This window comes from Danio rerio, chromosome 25 (genome assembly GCF_049306965.1).
Source record: "Danio rerio strain Tuebingen ecotype United States chromosome 25, GRCz12tu, whole genome shotgun sequence".
Taxonomy (NCBI): domain Eukaryota; kingdom Metazoa; phylum Chordata; class Actinopteri; order Cypriniformes; family Danionidae; genus Danio; species Danio rerio.
The window spans coordinates 13,354,148-13,381,267 of NC_133200.1; the positions used below are offsets into that span (position 1 = coordinate 13,354,148).

General features: G+C 44.4%; 3 protein-coding genes across 5 annotated transcripts in view; 1 reads left to right on the forward strand and 2 right to left on the reverse strand.

Moving 5' to 3' along the window:
* Nucleotides 1–27,120, forward strand: part of LOC141380917 (serine/threonine-protein kinase pim-3-like) — a 54,867-nt gene that overhangs the window by 3,144 nt on the left and 24,603 nt on the right. The window contains exon 1 of one of the 2 annotated variants that reach the window (XM_073942935.1): nucleotides 26,498–26,655. The exons of the other annotated variant lie outside the window; for it this stretch is intronic. Within the exon in view, the coding sequence (XP_073799036.1) occupies nucleotides 26,581–26,655 (75 nt within the window). The 5' untranslated portion in view covers nucleotides 26,498–26,580. Of the gene's footprint in view, nucleotides 1–26,497; nucleotides 26,656–27,120 lie in introns of those variants that run through there. 2 annotated transcript variants of the gene reach the window in all.
* On the reverse strand, nucleotides 620–9,387 carry LOC141380914 (uncharacterized). The gene is made up of 3 exons (XM_073942919.1): nucleotides 9,253–9,387; nucleotides 2,488–8,928; nucleotides 620–2,163 (listed from the first exon to the last, which is right to left on the reverse strand). Exon 2 carries the CDS (start codon nucleotides 8,420–8,422, stop codon nucleotides 4,025–4,027), a length of 4,398 nt encoding a protein of 1,465 aa, XP_073799020.1. The 5' UTR covers nucleotides 8,423–8,928; nucleotides 9,253–9,387; the 3' UTR covers nucleotides 620–2,163; nucleotides 2,488–4,024.
* On the reverse strand, nucleotides 17,530–25,561 carry LOC137489393 (uncharacterized). Of its 2 annotated transcripts, XM_073942925.1 has the most exons (10): nucleotides 25,366–25,561; nucleotides 23,558–23,650; nucleotides 21,236–22,228; nucleotides 20,400–20,582; nucleotides 20,115–20,212; nucleotides 19,957–20,007; nucleotides 19,428–19,809; nucleotides 19,168–19,344; nucleotides 18,824–18,953; nucleotides 17,532–18,732 (listed from the first exon to the last, which is right to left on the reverse strand). In XM_073942925.1, exons 1-10 carry the CDS (start codon nucleotides 25,388–25,390, stop codon nucleotides 18,723–18,725), a joined length of 2,142 nt encoding a protein of 713 aa, XP_073799026.1. In that variant the 5' UTR covers nucleotides 25,391–25,561; the 3' UTR covers nucleotides 17,532–18,722. The 2 variants fall into 2 exon arrangements, with proteins under 2 accessions (XP_068073704.2, XP_073799026.1); XM_068217603.2 differs by lacking the exon at nucleotides 25,366–25,561 and having other exon boundaries at nucleotides 17,530–18,732; nucleotides 23,558–24,097.

A 27,120-nucleotide genomic window follows, 5' to 3' on the forward strand; every position in this document is an offset into this window, starting at 1 on the left:
AATAAATTATCAGATTACTGATGACAGAGAAGCAGAATCCCAATGAAAGGTGATCACCTGAAATGTCTATTTATTCTAGGATTTACATTAAAAGGCATCAAAGTGTATTTACCAACACAATCTCACGGCAATTCGTAACTTTATGATTTGGTGGCTAATTCGTATGAATTCGTACGATCTAATTCATACAATTTAGTACGACTTGCTCATCCCCCAATGATGGTTGGGTTTAGGGGTGGGTTTAGGTGCCACGCCTCCTTTTTAAAATCTTACAATTTCGTACGACTGAACTCATATAAATTCATACAAATTAGCCACTAAACTGGCAAAATACTTACTTTTTCTCGTGAGATCAGGCTAGTATTTACATATTGAAGAGGCCATATTTAAATTGAAGATGTGTCACGATAGCAACACTATGAATGCAAAATCAATAATTTTACTAGCGCTAATGCTAGTCGTTAGGTTTTATAATGAAGATGTCTGAAATAAAAACACTGAACAATGAGTCCATAAATCACATTAATAAATGTAATCACACTCATTCAGTGAAGTTTAACAGAGACCCGCTCACTATCAGCACAATCCTTTATGGGAAATGGAAACACAGATACGATTATTTATTGATAATACATGCTTTATACACCAAACACAAGATGCTAAATTACACGCTTAGCACTTTCCCGTAGAAAACCATTGAAAGAAAACATTTAACATTCAGTTACAGTATCTTACTCCTGATGTTTACAGTTAGCTACTGTCATCAGTTGATGAGAAGGGATACATAGCAAGTGTGCACAGACATTTGCTTTATAATAACTACAGTAAGTGCTAACAGAGTACAGTATATAAATAATCAGGTTGCATTTCAGTAACACACTGATAATAAATGTACACACATTATATGTTTCCATGACAGAAATGACCAGGTATTATTTCGAGTAGTGCAATAAATAAATGCAGTAGGGCTGAGCGGTATGGGTCATTCATTTATTCATACATTTTTATCAGAGTCCCTTTATTAATCCGGGGTCGCCACAGCGGTATGAACCGCCAACTTATTCAGCACGTTTTTACACAGCGGATGCCCTTCCAGCCGCAACCCATCTCTGGGAGACATCCACACACACTCATTCACACTCATACACTATGGACAATTTTAGCCTACCCAATCAGAAAAAAAATACGGGCTAAACCATAGCACCCGGAGGGAACCCACGCAAACGCAGGGAGAACATGCAAACTCCACACAGAAACGCCAACTGACCCAGCCGAGGCTCGAACCAGCAACCTTCTAGCTGTAAGAATGCAGCTATACAGTTGAAGTTGAAGATGTTTAACAGAGCAAGAACATTTTCACAGTATGTCTGGTAATATTTTTTCTTCTGGAGAAAGTCTTATTTTGATTTATTTTTGGCTAGAATAAAAAAAAAAAAAAAAACATTTTAAAGACAAAATTATTAGCCCCTTTAAGCTATACGGTCTACAGAACAAACCATCGTTATACAATAACTTAGTTAATTACCCTAACCTGCCTAATTAACTTAATTAACCTAGTTAAGCCTTTAAATGTCACTTTAATCTGTATAGAAGTGTCTTGATAAATATGTAGTAAAAGCTATTATATTTAGAAATGTGTCAAAAAAATCTGCTCTCTGTTAAACAGAAATTGGGGAACAAATTAAACAGGGGCCATGTAGCGAAGGCTACCTGATAGCAGAGGCTAACTCGTTGTGTATAGCAGTGAACCAGGTGTGTCTGTTAGAACACGACAGAGGGAAGGATGAAAACAAACTGATTTATTGTGGCAAGTAAGTATGAACATGAGAGAGAAGAGCCAACTGTGAATATTAGCAGATGTACCATGAAGTGTCCAATTGGTTCCGGTGCACAGGTTAAGAGGATGATTTATAAAGCACAATTATTAGTAGCACACAGACGTGACGTTTAGGCCCAGCCTTGTGATTGGTCCGAAGTATGTGTATGAATACCGTGGTCCAATGAGCCTTCAGAGTGCTATGAGTCTATCACTTGGCCATTGACGCATAAGAGCCCTTTCCTCACAATATACTGAAGATTGCACTTGCTTAGCTGTTCATTGGTGATTTCCTGATTAAATGAGCGTGTAGCCGATGAGTTGTGCTTATGAAAGTTGTGGTTTCTCTGTAACAGACAAATAACAACACTCCAGCATCAGCAATCAGTAATATACATCATTACTTTAACAAACTTACACATGACAGCACTAACATATACATTATAGGCTCTTCCCTCACAAAATGAACATAATTGGATGTAATCACACTCTAACATCCACATTTACTAACAAACATTATACATTTGAATCACTTCAGCTGAACAAACAGTAAATAGCATCGCGATGCTAACGCATGCTAATTAGCACTATGACACATCAGGTATCTCTGTGATGACTGGGACTAATAAGTATAACTTCTGAATAATGGTTATAACCGGAACTGTACTCACTTTCATAACACGCACAGAAGCACAATTACATCCAGTCAGACACTCATTATAGCAGCAATACACGTTTCCAGCGCCACTTTAGTTAACGAGCCGCGCTCGGCAAAGTCTCGTGCAGCAACAGTTCACTCTGTATTAAGTATCGCCTATTTCGGTTTCGGTTTGTGACGCGATTTCAGAATAAAAGTCTCTGAGAGTCAACATTGCTCAACAGCCTTTTGCACAGCCGCCCCCAAATTGTGTGCAATTTGCTCATGTAAAAGGCTCAATTGTTAATCTGAAGTTGGTGGAGGGCATTGCTCATCCTCCTCAGACTCTGGGATTTCTGGGAGAACAATTAGTCGGACTGCCGGACGGGTGTAGATCTTGTCTTTGACCTTAATGTCTGCCGATCTCACGTGACCATCTGCGCTATGATGCACTTTTATCACTCTACCAATTGGCCAGAAAGCTCTGGGGAACTGGGGGTCCATCATCAAGACTACTGTACCCACTGTGAGGTCAGCTGGGGTGCCATGCCACTTCTGTCAGCACTGCAAGGATGGTAGGTAATACTTAATAAATCGAGACCAAAAGTGATCTGCCAAAACTTGACAGTACTGCCATCTCCGCTTGCTTAGGCCCTCCTCTTTACTGTACACTACAGGAGGTAGGGCTCCATCGAGCCGCCCCATCAGAAGAACATTCGGGGTTATAGCATCCAAGTCAGCAACACTGGATGAAGTGTAACCCAGTGGTTTCGTATTCAAAATGGCTTCAACCTCGAGTAAAACAGTGTACAGTACCTCTTCTGAGACTGATTGGACACCCATCACGGTATGTAAAGCAGACTTGACTGACTTGATCTCCCTCTCCAAAGTACCCCCAAAGTGAGGAGCTGCAAGAGGATTAAAGCGAAAGTCAATCTTCTGTTTAGCTAGGAGCTGTTGGAGGTCCAAGGACATGCTGTTGAAGGAGTCACGAAGCTCTTTTTCTCCTCCTTTAAAGTTCGTGCCCTGATCAGAAAGAAGTTCAGCTGGAGTCCCTCTGCGAGCAATGAATCGTCTAAGACTCATAAGAAAAGAGTCTGTATCCATATTGTGCAGAAGATCCAGGTGAACTGCGCGTGTGGTCAAGCATTTATAGATGATTCCCCATCTCTTTTCTGAACGCCGTCCGATTCTTATTTGGAAGGGTCCGAAGCAATCGACCCCAGTGGAGTAGAATGCTGGCTTGTGTAGACGTAGGCGGGCTAAAGGCAAGTCTGCTAACTTTGGCACTAATGGCTTGGATTTCCACCTGCGGCATTCTTGACACTGCTGTTGCACCTTTCGGATTGCCTCCCTTCCACGAATGATCCAAAGATTGCGGCGCATCTCTGCGAACACTCGCTCAGGGCCTGGATGACAAAGACGAGCATCGTAGTCCTGAATAAGAAGCTTTGTGGCAGTATGTGCTGGATCCAAGACTATAGGATGCTTCAGGGCAGGATCCGACCCTTCGGCATCCGTCCATCTGCCGCCCCATGCAGCTCCTGGGCTGTGGCCTCAACCATTTCCTTCTAAGATGCAAAAGACTGCTCTTGTGATGTTTCTTGTCTCTCCGCTCTTGCTATCATTCCACATGAAGTAAGCTTCCTGAACTCAGTAGTGTCTAGATCAGGTTGCTTTCCTGGTGATGATTGCCATTCTTCAGGCCCTTTAAGGAGGAAGGGTGGCCCTTGACTCCACTGGTTCTGTCCTGCTAACTCTGCTAAGGTTTTTCCGCGGGTAACATCATCCGCTGGGTTCTGCAACGAGTCAATATGACGCCAGGAACTCCCTCCTGTAAGCTCCTGGATTTCAGCGACACGAGTGCCCACAAAGACTTTGTAGCGACATGACTCTGACTTCAACCAAGTTAGCACTGTTGTAGAGTCACTCCACAGTATTGTCTGATCTATGACCACTGTTAATTCTCGTGCAATTGTCTTTGCTAGTTGGGCAGCTGTCAGAGCACCACAGAGCTCAAGTCGGGGAATTGAATGCTGACGACGAGGTGCCACCCTGGACCTGGCCGCCAGGAATGCCAAAGACACCTGTCCCTGGCCGTCCTCAGTTCGAAGGTAAGAGACAGCTCCATAGGCCTTTTCGGAGGCATCACTAAATACGTGAATCTGCCTGGAGACAATCATCTGACTATGAGGAGTTGAAGCATACGGTCGAGGAAATGAAATGTGAGGCAACAAGTGTAGCTCTGACTCCCACTCTTTCCATGCCTCCTGCAGATCTTGGGGAATATGTGGGTCATCCCAGTCCCTCGGTTTGTCCCACATGCGCTGCACTATCAGCTTTGCGCGAGTCGTGTAGGGCAAGATAAATCCCAAGGGGTCGTATTGTCGTGCTAACACTTTGTAGATATTCCTCAGTGTCAAAGCTCCATACTCCAGAGGTCGGCTTCTGTATCTTAAAGTATCTGTCCCCCAGTGCCAGCTGAGTCCAAGGGCAGGTTCCAGCAGATCAGGCTCATCGTAGGAGAGCCATCGTTCCATACTGTCAGACCTCGCTTCCGCAGGCAGATGCTTGATGACGTCAGGTAAGTTACAGGCCCACTGCCGAATCTCAAACCCTCCAGATGCGAGAACTTCCCTGATTTGGTCCACTAGTTTCCTGGCCTCATCTGCAGTATCCACACTTTGGAGGCAGTTATCCACATAAAAGCATTGTTCAACTGAATGCCTGACTCCGTCTCCTTCCTTGCTGTGAGTCCTCGCATGCAGTTGGAGGGCAAAGGTGGCGCAGCAGGGTGAGCATGCAGTCCCAAATGGTAAGACCTGCCATTCATAGATATCCGGTGGTTCCATCCGCCTCATGTCTCGCCAAATGAACCTGAGGAGGGGCCGATCCCTTGGCAAAAGCTGAACCTGTTGGAACATGCTCTTGATGTCTCCACTGACTGCTACTGCATGTTGCCTGAATCTCAGTAAGACACCCAAAAGGGAAGCTCCCAGTGTTGGCCCAGGAAGGAGAGTGTCATTTAGATTTCGACCTTGGTGTTGGTAAGAACAATTGAAGACCAAACGGTTCTTTCCGTTGTGGCTCACCAAGTGGTGAGGTATATACCATGACTCTTCAGTGCTGGAGGCTTCACTTGGGTCAATCCTCTTCACTGCTCCAGTTTCTACCAGCTTGCGGATAGCTGCTCCATATTCATCAGCTCGTTGAGGGTCCCGGCTCAACCTTCTCTCTGTACTCCTAAGGCTTGGGAGAACAGCTTCTTTTCTAGATTTGAGAGGAGGTATGTCTCGTTTCCGAAGTAGGGGTGTGGCATACCTGAGAACGCCTGCAACGTTGACTCGTCTTGTCTCAGCCTCTAGGAGCTCAACTGCTTCCTTATCCTGCCTTGATCGCATTGCCTGTTTATCACTCTGACATGGTAGAGTGTCCATCCTCCAGAGCTTCTCCACATTCCGCATCAGTTCTGTTGTCTCAGGTGAAACGCTTGTGAGAAGACACAGACTGGTGTCTGACACCCAATGAGCAAAGGGTGTGGGTCCTTGGAGAGTCCATCCAAGTCTGGTGTGAATAGCTGCCGGTCCTCCTGAAGGGCCCAGTCTTACTGGTTCAATTGGAGTAAGTAAGTGGGGGTAATCAGCTCCGATTAGAACAAGTGGCTTGACACGGCTGAATGGATGGAGGGGGATGTTTGCTAAGTGCTTATATTTCCTCTTCAGACTCATGATGGGGTATGAGTGGTCAGCTAGATCAAGGCGTGGAGAAGTGAATGCTTTTACTATCCGGAAAGTTTTCCTGGGATTGATGGGAGATGAGATACTGAATGAAACAGAGGATCCCTTAAGTGTTTGGACCTCTTGCCGTATGGTACGGAGAGCGATGTCTTCAGGCTTCTTCTGTAGGCCAAGCTTCTCGGCAGCTTCTGTGAGGAGCATTGTACGCTCCGACCCATCATCTAGAATAGCGTACGTGTCGAGTATATTGTCTTTATTTTGCAAGAGAACTCTGATGACTTTTAGCAGAACTCGAGAGGTTGTTGTGGGCCTGTCAAGATAAAGCACCTCTGTACTAGTGCTAACAAGACAGCTCTCTGCCTTTGGATGCTCATCTTTGGGAAGTGTGTTGACATCATGCAGAACTTTCAGATGCTTGCCTTGACATACACTGCAGAGCCTCTTAAGGTCACACTGAGCAGCCTGATGTGATCTCCCACATCTCCAACATCTTTTCTTAGCTCTTATCCACTCTCTCACTTCCTCACTAGTGAGATTCTGAATCTTGGGACACTTATTTAAAAAGTGCTCCGTACAGTCACAATATGGGCAGTAGGGTTTCACCTTGACTTTTCCCTTCTCTACACATGAGCTCTGACTTTCGGGTCTGAGTGCTTGATTTGGCATATAGCTCTCTGATCCATGTAGCACAGTGGCTGCTGGCTTACTGTGGCGTTTTTCAACCCGGTAGCTAGGTGTCCTTTGGAAGCGAACCTCTGTGGGGTTGTCATAGCCCTGGCACCACGACTCATATCTCAGCCATTCTGCCAGATCCAGTAGTGTGTGTGTATGCCCATGGCGATTAAACATCTGACGTCGAAAGTTTGCTCTCATCTCTATGGGAAGCTTAGTGAGGAGCCTGGCAACATGTGAGCCACATCTCAGCTCCACTTCCCCATCGGGGCCCAGGGTCTGCAGCATGCCTACAAGTGACTGTACATGCAGGGATAATCGCTCAAAGCCAACTGTGTCTCCCCTTCGGACCTCAGGTGAATCCATTACTGCTGCAATCCGTTTTAAAGCTACATGATTCGGTTGACCAAACTTTTTATTTAAGGCCGCCATAGTGTCTGAATAAGGCATGGGGGAGTTTATATTCGAGTCGGCAATAAGACAAGCTTCCTCAAGTCTTAAATGATCCACAAGAACCTGATATTTAAAGAGCTCAGTAGCATCAGCGGGCAACAAGTTTGTTAAGGCTAATTTCAGCCTAGAGAACTCCATCGGGTCTTTATTAACAAAGAGAGGTATTTTAGGTGTTGGCCCTTTGTAATCCCCTCCACTTAAAGTGGTTAATACTGGCGTGAATTGTCTACCTTGGTAAGAGTTTGGACGGTGTTGGTGGGGCCTGGGTTGGTAGTGAGAAACAGGTTCCTCAACATGAGTAGTTCGACGTTGTGAATTAATGATGGGTGGAAAAGATTCTGGCTGCTGTAACCAGGACTGTGCTCCGTATTGTTCATGACGTCGGCTAGGCATAGGGCGACCTGAGTCATGAGGTGTGGAGTGCAAACGTGAATGTGCTGTAATGCTAGAGGTTGCATTGTCCCGCATGAGCTGCAACTCACCCATCATCCTATCTATAACAGTGACTACTCTTAACTCCTCCCCTACTATGGATGCTGGTGGATATTGTGAGGAAGGCCATGGTGGTGGTGGCAGTCTATCATCACATTCCTCTTCCCTTAGTAGAGCGAAATTATCAGATAATGGAGGTGGCGGCAATGGCCAGTGTTCTGTAATAAGTTCCTGTTGATCTACTGTGCGCCCCCTGTCTGAGGATTTCTCTGGGTGTCCTACCCTTCTAGTATCAGGAAGGGATGTATAACTATGCTGTAAACTCTCATCAGCCCTTTGTCTTGGCATGCTCTCTCTATGTGACACAATCTGTTCAATAACCTCTTCAGTATAGGGCATTGGGGTGCATGGCCCTCTTAAGCTCATAGCTCCAAGGCTCTCATCCTGGTGAAAGGAGTAATCGTCATGCTCATTTGGTGCACCACTCCACCTAACATGAGGCTGTGGGCTCCAATGTTCCTCTCTATATGTGTGATGTGCTGGGCTGTTATGTATGGGCTCACGCACCTTTGTTCGCACTGCACCGACTTCATAGTCTCTCAAGTATGATGGCTGTCTTATTTGCCTTTTGGGCCGAGTATGTGGGGCCCAGAATCCTTCACCACTCTGTTCCATACTCCCAGCACAGCTGCTCCGGCTCGAAGGACCAAAATTGTAGCGAAGGCTACCTGATAGCAGAGGCTAACTCGTTGTGTATAGCAGTGAACCAGGTGTGTCTGTTAGAACACGACAGAGGGAAGGATGAAAACAAACTGATTTATTGTGGCAAGTAAGTATGAACATGAGAGAGAAGAGCCAACTGTGAATATTAGCAGATGTACCATGAAGTGTCCAATTGGTTCCGGTGCACAGGTTAAGAGGATGATTTATAAAGCACAATTATTAGTAGCACACAGACGTGACGTTTAGGCCCAGCCTTGTGATTGGTCCGAAGTATGTGTATGAATACCGTGGTCCAATGAGCCTTCAGAGTGCTATGAGTCTATCACTTGGCCATTGACGCATAAGAGCCCTTTCCTCACAATATACTGAAGATTGCACTTGCTTAGCTGTTCATTGGTGATTTCCTGATTAAATGAGCGTGTAGCCGATGAGTTGTGCTTATGAAAGTTGTGGTTTCTCTGTAACAGACAAATAACAACACTCCAGCATCAGCAATCAGTAATATACATCATTACTTTAACAAACTTACACATGACAGCACTAACATATACATTATAGGCTCTTCCCTCACAAAATGAACATAATTGGATGTAATCACACTCTAACATCCACATTTACTAACAAACATTATACATTTGAATCACTTCAGCTGAACAAACAGTGAATAGCATCGCGATGCTAACGCATGCTAATTAGCACTATGACACATCAGGTATCTCTGTGATGACTGGGACTAATAAGTATAACTTCTGAATAATGGTTATAACCGGAACTGTACTCACTTTCATAACACGCACAGAAGCACAATTACATCCAGTCAGACACTCATTATAGCAGCAATACACGTTTCCAGCGCCACTTTAGTTAACGAGCCGCGCTCGGCAAAGTCTCGTGCAGCAACAGTTCACTCTGTATTCAGTAGCGCCTATTTCGGTTTCGGTTTGTGACGCGATTTCAGAATAAAAGTCTCTGAGAGTCAACATTGCTCAACAGCCTTTTGCACAGGCCATAAACTTCAAATATGGTCTTATTCTGTAAAGGATGTATGTTATTAATAGTTTGTTCTTAATTGTTTTGTTTGTTTTACTGATTTTATTGTCTGCCTAAAGCAACGTTGTAGCACTTTTTTGCCCAAGACAAATTTCTTCTCTGGGAAAAATAAAGTTGATCCTAATTGTAATCCTAATTAGAACAGCATATTCATTTATTTATTCATTTTTTTTCGGCTTAGTTTTTATTAATAAGGGGAATAAACCGCCAATTTATCCAGCATATGTTTGATGCAGCGGATGCCCTTCTAGCCGCAACCCAACACTGGGAAACACCCACACACTCTTGCATTCACACAAATACACTACGGCCAATTTAGTTTACTCAATTCACCTATAGCGCATGTGTTTGGACTGTGGGGGGAACCACAGTGAGGTCATTATGAGACTATTCACCTTATTCTCTGTGGACGAGCGGGCGCTGCCATTTGAATCTTTTAGGCACAAGACTTCCGGTCTCATTCACTTCATTCATTTTTAGACAATAAAAACTGCTTGTTTCGCTGTTTGATGTTGCAAACTGATATTTCCTTGTTATATTATTCTACTTGGTCTGTATAGTCATGCAAACATTTGTTTGTAGAGCAAGTAGTTTGACCCTTTTTTGCCGTTTATTATTCCTAGTCATTTCTCCCATAGGCGACTGAAACAAAGTTCTAAGACAATTGCGAAAACAGGCGCACTTCCGCATTTTAGGATAAGGTCAATACAGGCCTGAACCCAGAGTTGCTTGTGTTCCCAATGTTTGACCTATGCAGTGTATCTGCTTGGCATCAAGTAGACCTTAGGTATTCAGCAACTTCTCTTGGAGCCGTATACATAAAAGCCGTCAAACACAGTCCAGTTACTCGAGTCAGTTTACTTTAAACTGAAATTGTCAAAGTTTGAACAATTTAGTCTCAAAAGTTAGTCTGCAATCTTGACTGTACCAGGGGGGGGAATTATTTGTTGTATCAGTATATGATATTGAAATATAAAACAACATATTGTCTAACAGTAAAACCTTCTCTGTGGTTCCATTTGGCTAAACAGGCTCCACAAATGTGTTAAATCATAGTAAACAGTATATGGCACTACTAATTCGGTAAAGAGATTCCTTCACCCAATAATGAATATTCTGTCATCTTTTACTCAGCCCTTACTATGAGTTTCTTCTGTTTTACACAAAAGAAGGTATTTTGAAAAATGCTGGAAACCTGTAACTATTGACTTCCATTGTATATGTTTTTCTACTATGGATGTCAGTGGTTACAGATTTTCAGGATTCTTTAAAGTATCTTTAGTGTTCAACAGAAGAAACTCATGGGTAGGCCCACATGGAATCTGTGCGCGCAGAATTCCGCAGATTTTTCACAGATTTTCCGCAGAATTCCGCAGATTTCTGCAGATTTTTAGCCCATCATTAATTCTCTTTATTTACTGGAGTAAATGTGTAAATCTGAATTTATTCAGTTTTTATTCAGTAATTTATTACTTTTTATTTCATATATTAAGGTTTTAGTTATGACACTCCGCTGGATACTCCCAAAATAATTCCACAGAAATCCACAGATTTTTACCAAAATTCTCAGCAGAAATAGCAAAAAACGTCCGCAGATTCTGTCTGGCCCTACTCAAGGTTTGGAAGCGCTTGAGTAAAAAGTTCAGGGAGAACTATCTCTTTAATTGAGTAAGGAGTCATTTAGAATAGTGGTTCCCCTTCGGTTGGGGAACTTCAGTGCCATAGAGTGGATTGATTGAAATCCACGAAATGGGAGGATTCGGTTCAGAAGCCGCTTGTCTGAAAGAGTATTGAACGGGCCAATGAAAGCAATGAATTGGCAGCGTAAGCTTGCACAGGTGTACTTCATTGCCAATTATCCCAGCATATAAGCACACCTGGAGCGAGCAAACGCCATCCTTTTCGCTTCAGAGACTTTCTGATCGAGTCGATGAGGGTTCCTCCTGCTGTGACCAGCGATTCTGAGCGAACGAGAGCATTCTCCCGGTCCAGAGTGTGTAAACGCAGCGGCAGACGGTCGAGCTGGGTTTCTCCCTTGCCTGGCGTTCTTTGGGTCCGGTCCTCCAGAGCGGTGCGTATAAAGTTGCAAACTTCACAGAAAGAGCAACACAGTTGTGCAGCACGTCCTTTTCAGGACGGCGCTCCGACTGTGCGTTTCTGGATGCGGTGGTTTCCTGTCCTCGGATGATGGGCACGGGCACTGCGTTACATGTCTGGGGGGTCCAGCATGTTAATGCGCTGCTCGGGGGCAGTTCATGTCGTCATTACGATGCCATGACTGTTGCGCAGTAAAGATCGCGGCTAGCCTTTGCAAAAGGGCGAACCACCCCAGTTGTCCCCTGTTCTGCAGCAGGCACTCGGGCAGATCTGAGGGTTTCAGCGAGAGATAATCCGTCGCCCACGGGCCCGCGGACCTCCCACTCCTCTAAGCACTCCATCCAAGCTTCGGGCGGGGGAAGCGATCCGTCTAACAGATGGTAGCCCTTACGCCCGATGACACCGGAGACCAGACGTCCACCGCGGCATCGGAGGGTGGGCTTTCATTGTCCGATGATGATCCAGACCCGCTCGCCCCCTTCGGGCTGGTGAGCGCTGTCACTACGGATCCTGAAACGGACATGTTAGCCGTGCTTTCCCGGGCTGCTTCGGGCTGGGACCGACTAGAGGGGCGTTTCCTTCTTTACGGAGGTGCACAGTAGGCTCACGCGGTCTTGAAAAGCACTTTTTTCTGCTTGTGCTGCGTGTCCCTCCACCCTCACCACTCTTGACGGTGGAAGAGCCAGGGGGTATGTGGCGATTCCTCAGGTTGAGTGCGCGATGGCGGTCAATCCGCGTGGCGCCTCTTCTTGGCGGGGTCCGCCTCGTCTCCCATCCAAAGCCTGTAAGTTATCTGCCTCCCTCGGAGCTAGAGCTTACATAGCTGCAGGCCAGGCTGCTTCCTTGCATGCGATAGCCACCTATCAGCGCTACCAAGCACAGGCGCTGGCCGAGCTGCATGAGGGTGGGTCCAACCCAGGCTTACGAGCTTCGCACCGCCGCCGACTTAGCTCTTCGGACTACTGAGTCCGCTGCGTGTGCGTTGGGGAGGACGATGTCCATATTAGTGATCCAGGAGCGCCACCCCTGGCTGATATGCACGAAGTCGACAAAGCCCGCTTTCTTGACTTTCCCCCTATCCCAAGCCATTATCGGCGACACTGTCTGTGAATTCACCCAGGAGTTCAAGGCAGTGAGAGAGCAGTTGATGGGTGATGTCTTATCGGCGGTCCGTAGCCCGCTCCGCCCACCGTGCCATTCATACCTGCTCCTCGCCGAAGGCGCCCGCCTACGAGAGCTGCTCCGCCCCCGCACACGCCTCTGGCGCAGCGAGCGCGTCGGGCACCTCGGAAGCAGGCAGCCCCCCTGCCCAGAACGCCGCTAAGTCTGGCAACGGGCCGCGAAGCGTCCCTGGGACAGGCCATCTGGAGAAGAGGGAACTTGCTCTTTCCCTGCTGGAGGGCGGGGCCCCATTTCCAACGGCACTTTTTTACTGCCATGAAAACATTATGAAAGGGCACTTTTCCACTTCCCCGGATGTGACAGCCCGAAATCTGCCAGTCTGGGACGCTATGCTTTCTAGCTTGCAGATTCGGTGCGTTTCGCCAGTGGCTCACGAGCGCTGGGAGGACGGTCTCCTTTCTCCCACCCCTCGAGCCTCCCCTCCGGAGCTCGGGTGCGGAATGAGAGCAAATATCTCGCCTCCAGCTTTTCCGTGGGACCCGCGCGCTTCCCGGATCAGCACACCCACTCTGCGCTGACCCACTACTTGTACGTCAGCGATTGTAGCGATGAGTCCATTAGCGAGAGCTCTGCCTGCCTGGTTAGCGCGGGCCAGCTCTTCGCGGTGGCTCATACGCACAATCAGACTCAGCTATGCGATTCAGTTCACGAAACGGCCCCCCAAGTCATGGGTGTGTATTCACCAGGGTCAGCCCCCTGTCCGCCCCTGTCTTGCGAGAGGAGATTGCTGTGCTCCTGTCGAAGGATGCAATCGAGCCGCTCCCTCCAGCCGAGATGGAGAACGGGTTTTACAGCCCACACTTCATCGTGCCCAAAAAGAGCGGTAGGTCACGGCCAATCCTAGATCTGCGCGTTTTGAACCGCTGTCTGCACAAGCTGCCGTTCAGAATGCTCACGCAGAAGTGCATCCTTCGGTGCGTTCGTCCTCTGGGTTGGTCTGCAGCATTAGACCTGATGGATGCGTATTTCCATGTCTCCACTCTTCCTCGCCACCGTCAGTTTCTGCGGTTGCGTTTGAAGGTTGAGCTTGGCAATACAAAGCCCTCCCCTTCGGGCTCTCTATGTCTCCGCGGGTCCTCACCAAGCCCGCGGAGGGTGCCTTAGCGCCCCGTCGGCTCGCAGGCATCTGCATACTCAATTTCTTGACGACTGGCTGATTTTTGCCCTCTCTCGGAGCAATTGATTATGCACAGAGACAAAGTGCTCCGGCACTTCCACCTGTTGGGGTTTCAGGTCAACCGAGAAAAGAGCAAACTCGCAACCGTGCAGAGGATCTCTTCTCTCGGGCTGGAGCTGGACTCGGTAACCATGGCAGCGCGCCTCTCCGGAGAGCGCGCTCAGCTTATGCTGTACTGTCTGAGAGAGCTCGACAGTAAAATAGAGGTCCCACTGAAACTATTTCAGAGGCTCCTGGGGTATATGGCATCCGCAGCCGCTTCATGCCGCTCGGATTACTCTATATGAGACCACTTCAGCACTGGCTTCACGATCGAGTCCCCAGACGCGCATGGCACGCGCGCGCACACCGAGTCTCTGTTACTGTGCTGTGTCGCCGCGCCCTTAGCCCTTGGAGCGACCCCTCGTTCCTACAGGCCTGGGTGTCTCTAGAACAGGCGTCCAGTCTTGTTGTCGTTTCAGCAGACGCTTCCAACACGGGCTGGGGGGCTGTGCGTTGCGGGCATGCGGCTGCGGACCTGTGGGAAGGTACCCAGTTGCATTGGCATATCGCCTGGAGCTGTTGGCAGTGTTCCTCGCTCTCCACCGTTTTTTTCCGGTGCTGGAGCGGCAACACGTGCTGGTCAGGACAGACAGTATGGCGGCGGTGGCGTATATCAGCCGTATAGGGGGTCTGCTCCTCTGTAGTCATCCGCGGCTGAAATCGCTGCACGCCATTCATATTCAGGCAAGCTCAACCGTGCAGCCGATGCGCTCTCACGGCAACCTTACGTCCTGGAGAATGGAGACTCCACCCCGAGTCTGTTCAGCTGATATGGGCGCGATTTGGGGAAGCCCGGATCGATCTGTTGCTTCCCCCGAGATCGCTCATTGCCAGTTGTTCTTTCCCTGACCGAGTGCTCTCGGCAGGGATGCACTGGCTTACAGCTGGCCTCGGGGCATGCGCAAATACGCATTTCCCCCAGTGAGCCTGCTCGCGCAGTTACTGTGCAAGGTCAGGGAGGACGAGGAACAGGTTGCTGGTTACGCCCCTCTGGCTCAACCGGACCTGGATGTCAGAGCTCTCCCTCGCGATAGCCCTCCCCTGGCAGTCCCTTTGAGAGAGCACCTACTCTCTCAGGGACAGGGCACCATCTGGCACCCTCGCCGATCTTTGGAGGTCCTTAGACGCGAGGAAGACTTAGGTAACCTCCGATTGCGGTGGCTAATACCGTCACTCGGGCTAGAGCCCCCTCCCCGAGCGTGCCTATGCCCTGAAGTGGAGTCTATTCACTGAATGGTGTGTCTCTCGCAGAGAAGACCCCCGTAATTTGCCAGATCAGCGTTGTGCTTTCTTTACGCCGAGAGAAGCTGGAGAGCAGGCTGTCGCCCTCCACACTCAAGGTTACGTGGCTGCCATCTCCGCTCTCATGACGCGGTGGCTGGCAGCACCGTGGGAACGCATAACCTCATCATCCGGTTCCTCAGGGGCGCTAAGCGAATTAATCCACCCCGCCCCCTCTCATGCCCTCTTAGGATCTCGCCCTCGCTACACAAGCCGCGTCAGATCCCTTCGATCCTCGACTCAGTATCTTTCTGTCCCTGAAGACAGCTCTGCTGGTCGCGTTGATATCGATTAGAGGGTCGGGGACCCGGAGGCATTTTTCGGTCAGTGACTCGTGCCTGTAATTGGGCTGGCTTTCTCTCACGTTCTGAGACCCTGCCCGCGATATGTGCCCAAGGTTCCTACCACTCCGTTTTAATACGAGGTAGTGAGCCTGCAAGCGCTGCCCTCGGAGGAGGCAGACCCAGCCCTTCTTTATTGTCCAGTTCGCGTTTTGCGTATTATCCGGACCGCACTCAGAGTTTAGATCATCTGAGCAGCTCTTCGTCTGTTATGGCGGTCGGCAGCAGGGAAGTGCCGTACCGAAATAAGTTCCCACTAGATTGTGGATACCTTTCTTTCGCTATCAGAGCCGAGGTGAACCGCGTCCCCCGAGAGTGCGTGTTCACTCCACTCGGAGCTTTGCATCCTCTCGAGCGCGCGCACGCGGCGCCTCTCTAACAGACATCTGTAGAGCTGCGGGCTGGGTGACACCCAACACATTTGCAAGGTTTTACAATCTGCGAGTGGAGCCGGTTTCCTCAAGGGTATTAGGTAACCCTTGGTGATTGAGGAAACAATTCGGTAGGGTGTTGAAACACGCTTGCTGCGCCATTCTCCCTAACACGGAGGTACGTGCGCCTTTTTATCTGTCAGTAAAGTTCCCCATCAGGTGAGCCCTGCAGATTCCTCCGTGGCCCCCAGCACTGACTCAGCGGAGGAGTCACTTGCTGGCCCACTACGTTGTAGGTCTGCCCGCTGGTCAGCCCGCGTTTTGGGTAAAGGTGCCTGCTATGCGTGATCCCCACTAGGCGATCCCATATGCTTATTCCGCCACGGTTAAGTCCACCCCCCCCCCCACCCCCCTGGGCGGACCCGTGTCTTCCCTCTCCGCTAACCACTCTTTTGCTATGCGTACTCCCCCCTTTTAGGGCTAGTCCATATGTAAATTCTGCCATCTATTGCCCCTTGGGTAACGGATGGCCTCCGCAGCGTCCTCCCTATCGGGATTGCACGCTTCCCAACGTACTGTCGTATTTTCCTAGAATTATCTAGATGCTCACGACTTCCCAAAAAATATATCTAAATCCGTAAGACTTCTGTTGAAGTAAGATAAATTAGGGCCAGGGACACGTTGGAGGACCGCGCCTCCCATGATGTTGGTGCGTCACGCTTGCTTGACTATCCCCTCATTGGGGGCGTTGGTAAGGTGCAGTCATTATGGCGCTTTCTATACTTCTCCCATTTCGTGGATTTCAATCAATCCACTCTATGGCACTGAAGTTCCCCAACCGAAGGGGAACGTTCGAGGTTACAGAAGTAACCCTTCGTTCCCCGAGGAGGGGAACGGAAGTGCCATACTCCGTCGCCATAATGACAGTCCCTTAGCTGTTTGAAAGTCTCTTCATCTTAAAAGGATGGCGTTTGCTCGCTCCAGGTGTGCTTATATGCTGGGATAATTGGCAATGAAGTGCACCTGTGCAAGCTTACGCTGCCAATTCATTGCATTCATTGGCCCGTTCAATACTCTTTCAGACAAGCGGCTTCTGAACCGAATCCTCCCATTTCATGGATTTCAATCAATCCACTCTATGGCACTTCCGTTCCCCTCCTCGGGGAACAAAGGGTTACTTCTGTAACCTCGAACGTTCTCAAACTTTTTTCATCAAGTACCACCTCAGAAAAAATTTTATCTCCAAGTACCACCAAAAATGAGCAGTATTGAAATACAGTAGCGTAGTAGGCCCAATAAAGCAGTTACAACTCTGAACAGTTAAATGTGGCAGATTACAGATTATAGAAATATAGGCTATATGTCATATATGGCACATTATACATAATTATTGATAAATTTTGAAATGTTTGTAGCATATATTTGACATATTTCATTCTTCCGCGTACCACTAGTCGTACACAGACCACAGTTTAAGAACCACTGATTTAGAAAAGTCACAGAAATGATGATCAGAGCTTCAGTTTGATTCACATGATTTTATTTGAATTATTAACAATACATACAAGCAATTCATTACAAAATATTCTGAACACTTAACAATCTCTCTCTCTTATGACAGAACACCAGATTCATATATGTTTAAATTGTCAGTCCAGTTTTCAGAGTTGAAGTTCAGTTCAGTCCAGTTCAGTTCAGTTCAGTGTGGTTTAATTCTCATTGCCGAAAGTCCAAACACTAAAGAGCAAATCCATCGAAGCGCAGCTCCACAAGTCCCAAACCAAGCAAGCCATCGGCGACAGTGGCGAGGAACAAAACTTCACCAATTGACTAAAGTGAAGGTAAAAAAACCTCGAGAGAAACCAGGCTTAGTTGGGCACGACCAATTCTCCTCTGGCCAAACGTCTTGTGCGGAGCTGCAGTCTAGGCACCATTAATCACCATTATTGTCATTAATTACTGACCTCATGTCCTTAGTTCAAATTCATGTTTACTTCATATTGAGAACACAAATGAAAACTTTAGATGAAATCTGAGAGCTCTCTGACCCTCAAACCACACGTTCATAAGAGCACAGTGCACTGGATGTGTGTCGCACTGCTGAGGTTTAACCCAGAGGCCTGCGCGACTTCCTCTCATTTAAACAAAGCTTGGGCACATCTGAGGTAAACGTCAGCAGTGCGACACACGTACAGCGCAGGACAGAGCTCTCATGGTTTGAAGTTTTCTGGGATTTAAACATTTCTTCATCTTTGTGGTTTACGGAGGATCAGAGAGTTCTCGCATTTCATCTCAAATAGTTTCACTTGTTTTCTGAAGATGAAGAAAGGTGTCAGGGAGTTTGGAGCTAGAGCTGTCATTTTGAAGCGAAACTTCTTTTATGCAGACAGAAAAACACAAAAATAATAAAACAGAAATAATGACTTCAGAAGTTCTGTCCTTAACTGCATGTGTGTCGCACTGCTGGTGTTTAACCCAGAGGCCTGCGCGACTTCCTCTCATTTAAACAAAGCGTGGGCACATCTGAGGTCAACGTCAGCAGTGCGACACACATACAGCGCAGGACAGAGCTCTCATCAACACACGTCATGAACTGACACTGAGGAAAAGTGAGGTCTTAGGGGTTTGGAATGACATGAGGGAGTAATTAATAACTTTAACAGTCTTGTGAAATGTCTGGAAATGGTGCTCTCCTCCTCCTCCTCGCTTCTTTAGTGTTTTCTAAAATGGAGAAAAACAATCAGAAACAACACAAAGCTATTTAAGCAGTAATATGAAGGGCTGTCAAATAAAACTCTGTGTGTTCCTCTACCTTCTCTTGAAGAACTGCTTCAGAGAATTTGGGGTCGTTGGATTGAACCAGCAGTGCTCTTCAACCTGATGTAACTGTAGCCGTTGAACTGGATTACGGATCAAACACTGGGAAATCAGGTCCACGCATGCTGAAAAGTGGCACAGAGAGTGTGAAATACGTCTGCATACTCAAGATTCATGAACGTCTTTAAATCTTACTACATCAAATGTTACAAAACATCCACAATTAAGTGACTTTAATATCTACAGGTCCTGTGAGCATTATATTTAATCCATTTGACTAATGACTGACATGTGTTATTCTGTCACTGAGGCTGGGATTGTTCAGAGGTGTCTGCTTACCTGTGGATAATCTGGGGTTTATCTGAATGGAGCCAAACATTAATGACTGTCTGTTACAAAAGGCCAGTCGTCCATGCATTATTTCATACAGCATGATGCCTATTGTCCAGACGTATGCCGGGTTAGCATGGAATACACGACCCCTCAAAGCCTCAGGTGGCATGCCATGTCCAGCTCCTGTAAGAGAGACATTTCCAGAATTCAGTCATTTCATAAGACAATACGGTGAACAAAGAAACTATCACAAAATGCCAACTCACCTCGATAGTCACTTTTATTGAAAGGCTTGTGGGTAATTGGCTGAGCACAACCGAAGTCGATCAATTTGAGCTCTAATCGGGGTAGAGTCACCAGGATGTTCGCCGTGTGTATATCACCGTGGAAAACTCCACGCTCGGTGCAGAACATTACGGCTCGGATCAACTGACGCATTAACCGGCGTGCTTGGTTTTCTTCAATGTCCCCTGTATCTTTGATGTACTGAAGCAAGGTCTGGCATGACTCTGCGTACTCCAGAATGAGAACAAAGTTGTCCTCAAGCTCAACCCAGTCGTGTAATCTGATGATGTTTGGACATCGCGGTGCATTCATCAACCTAAGCATCATTGCCACTTCCGCAAGCACAGGTGTGGAATGACCATCCTAGAAAGAAAACAGATTTCTCCATTAATGTTAAATGAATTTTAATTAACTCCACAGCCCGACATTCATGTGTTCAAAACAAGTGACAAGTGAAGGATGAGTAAATGCTCGGCACATTTTCACTGTTGTGTGAATTATTCAACTTACAACGTCCAGATAACGGTCCTCTTGACTCTTCATCATACACTTCAGGGCAACCTGCGAAAAAAACAACAACAACAACAAATTAAATTAAAGCCAACAAATGATTTATATTTAATAATCAGGAGGAAAATGTTGACTGAATTTAAAAAATAGTTCTCTACCTTTACTCTTTTCCTGCGTTTGTGAGATGCCACATACACCTCGCCAAAAGCTCCTTTTCCAATCAGGTCTCCAACTTCAAACTGAGACAGATCAAATCCTGAAAAACAGAATAAAGCAGGGAGAATTATTGGGATTGTCTGGTATGAATCGGATCAAATAAATGACTCCTGTCCTTCAAATCTTGATCTATTGCGATGATCTAAAAGCAGCAACTTTTATCAGAATTGCAGGAGTAAACTGATTACTAATTTATATTAATTACGAATTACAGAATGATGACTTACCACCCTGGCCTGGCAGACATTCTGAGTCAAGGTCTGGGTCTGACTCGAGCTCGGGCTCAGGCTGTGGCGTAAAACGCTGGACTACATCTGTGTCACAGCACAGGAAAGGACGCTTCGCAGCCTTCCATACTCTCTTGAAGAAAGCAGAGACTCTTTTCCATTTCCTTCCTTTCTTGGGTTTTTCTAAAATGAAGACAACAAACAGAAACATCTCCATGAACAGAGCTGCAGCTACAGTGCTCAAACTATTCATATATGCTGTACACCCCATTGTGAAAATGAATATTTTTATCCATTTCTCAGTGATTATGGGTAATATATATTGGTGCATTTGAACAAAACAGATTTATTAAACAGATTTATTTATTAAATTAATATTTTAGTCACAGAACATTTTTAGAAATGGAAAGATAATACAATTAAATCTGTGCAAAACAAAAAACAAATTTCAACAAAATTGTCTATATATATTTTTTTCTCTTTGATTTTTACTATTTTGGAAAATTTATTTGAATATTTTCTCCTAACATATACATTTGGGCTACTAATTTTTGAACCATTATTGTAAGTGATTTTGTTAGATAAGCTCCAGATTTGGCTTCAGTACTGACTAAACTAATGTACATGCACAAATATAATATTGTAAAGCATCCTATAGAAAATATGAATTTAAATGAGATTTGTGGGGGTGTACTCATATATGTTTAGCACTGTATTAATTAATACACAACCAACAGTACAACAAACGACACTGTTTGATTTATAAACTAAAAACAACAAAGCGTAAAAAATAACAAATGGCAGAAATAAAATGAACCAAATTCAGGATGACTCACCATCAGTCCCATCAATTTTAGAGGGGTCTTGAACAGACGGAGGCGACTCAGGACAGGCCGAATCTGCATCCATCATTTTCTTAGTATTGGAGGGGCCATGGACACTGATTGGCTGAGGATCTTCACAGACCTGGCCTGGCAGACACACCAGCTCAGTGTCAACATGACCGTTGAGGGCCGTTGAGGACTCAGGTTGGGCCGAATCTGCTGTTTGCTTGATCCTGGAGAGGCCCGGAACACTCAACGGCTGAGGTTCTTCACAGACCTGGACTGGCGGACGCATCTGCTCAGGGTCAACATGATCTGCGATGGTCGTTGGCTTGATCCTGGAAGGTCCTGGAACAGCCAACGACTCGAGACTGTCGCAGACCTGGACTGGCGGACGCATCTGCTCAGTGTCAACGTGACCTGTGAGGGCCGTTGAGGACTCAGGACGGGCCGGATCTGCATTTGGCACTTCTGCTGTTTGCTTGATCCTGGATGGGCCCGGAACACTCAACGGCTGAGGATCTTCACAGACCTGGACTGGCGGACGCATCTGCTCAGGGTCAACATGATCTGCGATGGTCGTTGGCTTGATCCTGGATGTTCCAGGAACAGCCAACGACTCGAGACTGTCGCAGACCTGGACTGGCGGACGCATCTGCTCAGTGTCAACATGACCTGTGAGGGCCGTTGAGGACTCAGGACGGGCCGGATCTGCATTTGGCACTTCTGCTGTTTGCTTGATCCTGGAGGGGCCCGGAACACTCAACGGCTGAGGTTCTTCACAGACCTGGCCTGGCAGCAACACCGGCTCAAGGTCTGCATGTGCTGTGACGGTCCTGGAGGGACCTGGAACAGGCAGATGCTCGAAATCATTGACATCCGACTGTGGTTCAAAGGGAACCACTCTGCTCCGGTCACAGCTAAGGAAAGGGCGCTTTGCAGCCTTCCATGCTCTCTTAAAGAAAGCAGAGACTCTTTTCCCTTTCCTCCGTTTCTCTGGGTTTTCTAAAGTAAAGGAAATGAACAGGGAAATATTAGAAAACTCATTAATCCACAGGTTTAAAATAGACAAACTGCTGAAAATTGAACATATAAAAGACAATCACACAAAAGAAACATCAACAATAAAAGTACAATTATAATAGAAAATGTTTGTAAACTACAATTAATTAATTAAATCATTTCTATGATGTAAAATGACAAATACAACCTGATAAATAGTAAGTCATCCATTTACTCATTTTTGAGTCAATATTCTGAGTTATAGAATATTTTATTACAGTTATAGTTTGAGCTATTTAACAATCACCCTCACAATGTTTAATCAAATTTATGAAGCCTTTCTTTAATTTTTGTCAGTGGGTGCCACATCTACATCTTCATTCTTCCTCAAGCACCACTTCTCCACCACAAAAAAACTAATCCACATTTTTTTAGCTTTCCATTAGCAATCGTCAAACTTAAGTGAACAATTTCTCTCGCTCTGGATCTTCAGTTAAGAAATCTGTGAGTAAATTATAACTTTAAACATTTAACAATCAGTCTTAGAAATCCAAATGAAAAGAGAAGTCTTGCTCCAGAACTTCAGTTACAGAAACAGAGCTATAGACATTTATTATTATGGATGTAAAGTTGGGTTTATATTTGCACATTTGTTCATTCACCGCTCTCTATGTTGTTTACCATGCTAATTTGAATATTGGGTCTGAAAACGCATGTAAGTAAGACTTCAAATTAAAATTATCACTAATTAATTGACTGTAAACAAGATTGTAGAATGATAGTCGTTGGGTGTTATGATGATTTCCCCATTTATAATTTGAAACAATATTTCTGTTATTAAATTTTAAAGGAGAAAGTCAGAATGTGTGAATGTAAAATCAACTTTCCCTCAATTGTATTAATTTATCACTGCTTAAACAAATAAAAGACTTAAATATAACATTTTCACTCAGTTTTCTCAAATATAACAAATATTCCTCCACAACATCAAAAACTAAGAAAATTACTGTGCAGGTCTACACATAGAGTTTAAATTAAAGTAATATTTGAATGTTTTTTTATCAGAAACTTTAACAAGGCACAATTTCTGTAGAGTGGAAAGGAGAAACTTAAAAGCCAGAATGTCAATACATAAACTGACAGACAGCAGGCCTCAATCACAAAGTCAGAAAATACACAATATCATAACGACACGAAGCAATTACAATATCGAGAGGTTGAATATTTGCCTCTTAAGTCGGTAAGTTGCGTTATATGACGATATATTATTATTTTATAGTTTTTATTAAATAATAGGTGGAAATACACCGTTTTTGTAAACTCTCATCTCACCTGTTGGGCTTCTCGACATGGTAGGAGTTGTAGGAGAAGCCATCGAGTCACTCTGATGATAGTTGTGGACAAATACAGGCGTGATCAAATTTTCTCGAGTAAAAAACACAGTTGACATATTATTTTCTGTTTGAGATGCAAAACAAATCGCTAAAGTCATTAAATCACTGTTCACTGTACTCGATCGTTTGTCACTCTGAGGAATTCTGTCGGCCATGGCAACGGCATTCTTCTCGTTCTATTTATTCGTCATCAGTAAGGTGAGGTGCGCGGGGTGATCCAAGTTGGCGCTCTGATCGCCTAAGTTTGTTTCGCCCTAATACTCAGTTGCTGTTTATGTCAGATAATAAATTCGTAACAGATAAAGCGTGACATATACAGTGATGAAAGCTTCAGCAATTATTATTAAATTGCTATCAGAAATATCAGTATAAACTGCAGTGAGCAGCACCATTTATTATCTTTTACTAATAAAGCATACAAACATGTATTAAATGTATTTATCAACTAATTTACAAACATGTATTAAAGTTGTATATCACAGTCAATAATAAGTGGACTTCAGTGTTTTAAATATAAAAGATTGAATAAGAAATATGAAGGGTTGGGCTAAAATAGTCCATACATTATCAGTCCACAAGAGAAAGAAAAAAAACGTTATGCACAAATAACCTCACCTAGTCAGACATTGGCCATCTGAATAATAAAACATTAAAACAGTAATAATTAAAATAAAGTTCTTAATTCCCTTTTTATGCCTTTCTTGTAAATTAGTCAAATTCACTGATAATGAAATTCATCTATGAGCTAAAATATTATCGCTAAAACATTATCATTATCAGTGGATTTTACTTCTTATATAAAACTCTATTTAAAACGTATTGATTTATGGAGGATTTTGGTGCTGGACACTTTTTATTCCCCGTTTTGTGTTAAACAAGTAAAACAAATGCAGGCTACAGGAGGCGTTGTGCTTCATTCAGAACAAGGCAAGCTTTGAGATTACTGCCATTATGCTCAATTATTTTTTATAACATACTAACCCACAAAACAAACCCCTTTACCTTTGAAATAAAAAGAAATTCCCAATTTTTTTCTTTTATTTTTCATCTCTTTTCACAGGACTACAGGAGCATGCTGCATCTCTGTAAAGTAATGCTGCCATTTGATATTAATTGAAGATTTTAATTTGATCATTTTAGTGTAATAAAAAATAAAACGAATAAAGTGAAAGAAAAATAATAAAATGAAATAAATACTTAACGAAATGAACTGACAAAATGCTTCATATTAGTCTAAAAGATCGTGTAGTTGAACATGACTAGTTGACTTTTTTGTTAGATAAAGTAAAGTCAGAACACATGTTTTATTATTTTAGTAAATATGTATTTATTTATTTTGCACTTTAAGTGTGTTTGGCTGTAAACAGGCGCAGGTCAGATTTTCTCCAGGTCATATATTACAATTTAATTCATTTTGTGTAAAACAAAATAATACATTAATTAGACCTGTCCAGTGTCGTTTGGAGTGTGTCGGATTAATATCAGATCAGAATAAAACGAATGAAGTGAGCAGGTGTAAACAGCCTCAAAACATTGGACGGGATTAGCGCATTCTCCGGTCGTAAAGCCTTTATCGGACAGTTATTTTCAAAAATTGTTATGGCACAAGTCAAAAAATAAAAAGGTAAAGGGAGGTCGTGTACGAGACAAATCAACAATGTCCAAATGGACGACCCGGCTAATGCGGCCAGCCTATAACCTGATAGGGACAGATTCTCATCTGTAAGGAAGTAACGTCAGTCTTACCCTGTTTGCCAGTCTTTTTGTACATATGTTCAATATTTTGCGACAATGACGCTGTTGCCTGCTTTCTCTTCGTCTCTCTTGCTCTTTTCGACCCATTATAACGTTATTCACTATGGATGTCGCATCAAAGATTCAAATGTCAGTTAAAGTTACCGCTCGGTTATGTCACGTGACTCGCGTCACATTAATGTGGCTTACTGATCATAGTTATTTTAAACAAAAACATTTATTACAAAACTATAATATATATTTTTTACATAAAATGATTTATGGTCAAATTCTGGACCTTTTGGCCATCGTTTTAACCACCCGAACAGCCTTTGCGTCATCATCGCCTATATTAGTGAGAGAAATCTTTACATTTATCCAAAGGAAATTCAAGTGAATGAAGTTTTTAAAAATAACACCAAAAAAACCGAGCTCATCTAAATGTACCATATTGAAGACGTGGACGATGATGATATTCTCAATTTGTGGAATCTACAGGCATTATAAACTGCTTTCAGAACAATTATTGCATTATTTTCTGAGAAACATATTTATTAAAGTATATCCTCCTGAGACCCCGTCCATTGACTTGTGTCCTCTGTAGTGGACATTGCGTTTTCATGCATTTTCTTTGATTTTTTTGTCTAGTCCTGTTGTACTGTTAGAGGACATCCTGGACTTTGATATGTCTGTTGAATTGGGTATATGCCTAGCTAGTGCTGTTCCCATGCTGATAATCTTCAGGTTACCTGTTATTATTAGTTTTTTTCCATTTTAAACGATACCATTTACAGCATCGATCTTGCAATGTAGTTAAAATACAATCAGTTAAATAGACTCTGGCATTCATTTAGTTGCTCAAGTGCAAAACGAGACATTCAGCCGTTTACACACACTCGCCAGTCAGAATCGGCAGGCTAACGCAGAAGCTCCATTGAATATACTGGGGTAAAATAAATGCTCATATTTTAAAGACATGGCAGGGGGAAATGTAATTTAATGCAGTGCTTCTTGTACAATCTGAGACCCACTTTATATCGGATATCACTCAGCCAGTGGAAATGGCTGATTTTTAAAGAAAAAAGACCTTAAACGCATAGATATATATCTATGCCTTAAATGCGCCGATTTTGAAATGGCAAACAGTTCACAGGAAGCGCTTAACCCAGATTACTGGCAAATTAAAAGTCCTATTAGCATGCTTCGGCATATACCACATTGGCTGGCATGCTAGGAACCATTTCCTACACTACATCCAAATGGCCGACATACAAACAAGCACATTTTATGGGAAGGAGTGAGGTATGTAAAATTGAGCTGTTTAAATGTTTTTTTACTATTATTATTACGTATATATTTGTTTGTTAAAGTGTCAGGAACAATACGTATAGCTTTCAAAGCTGTTAACTTGTTTGTTTCTAAACATCCTTTTTAAAATGTCCACTGTAGTGGACACCAGGACCATCTTAATGTAATTAATGACTGCATGTTGTAGGGGGCAGAACTGAAGCAGAGAGGATTCTTTAAAAAAATAGTTGAGTGAGAATTTAGAGTCTGAAAATCAGACAATTAGAGAATTAAAGACAATTAGAGAATGACAATCAGTTGTGACAATAAATATTTGATGTCAGTTGTTTTGTACTAAAATAGTCCTGTGGCAGGTCTGATGGACTGCCAGTAAGAGCCTTTCTTCCCTCCTTCATTCAGACATGCTTTAGAAATGTTGCTGTCAGTAAATCTCACGTGTCACAATCAGGAAGGTGTGAA

Excerpts from the sequence above, each read along its gene's own strand:
- LOC141380914 (XM_073942919.1), bottom strand. The coding sequence starts at position 8,422 with ATGGAACAGAGTGGTGAAGGATTCTGGGCCCCACATACTCGGCCCAAA.
- LOC137489393 (XM_068217603.2), bottom strand. The coding sequence starts at position 23,774 with ATGGCCGACAGAATTCCTCAGAGTGACAAACGATCGAGTACAGTGAAC. Across the intron at positions 20,213-20,399 it reads ATGTCTGCCAGGCCAGGGTG|GATTTGATCTGTCTCAGTTT; the intron begins GTAAGTCATCAT and ends TCTGTTTTTCAG. Across the intron at positions 18,954-19,167 it reads AAACCCCAGATTATCCACAG|CATGCGTGGACCTGATTTCC; the intron begins GTAAGCAGACAC and ends GCCACTTTTCAG.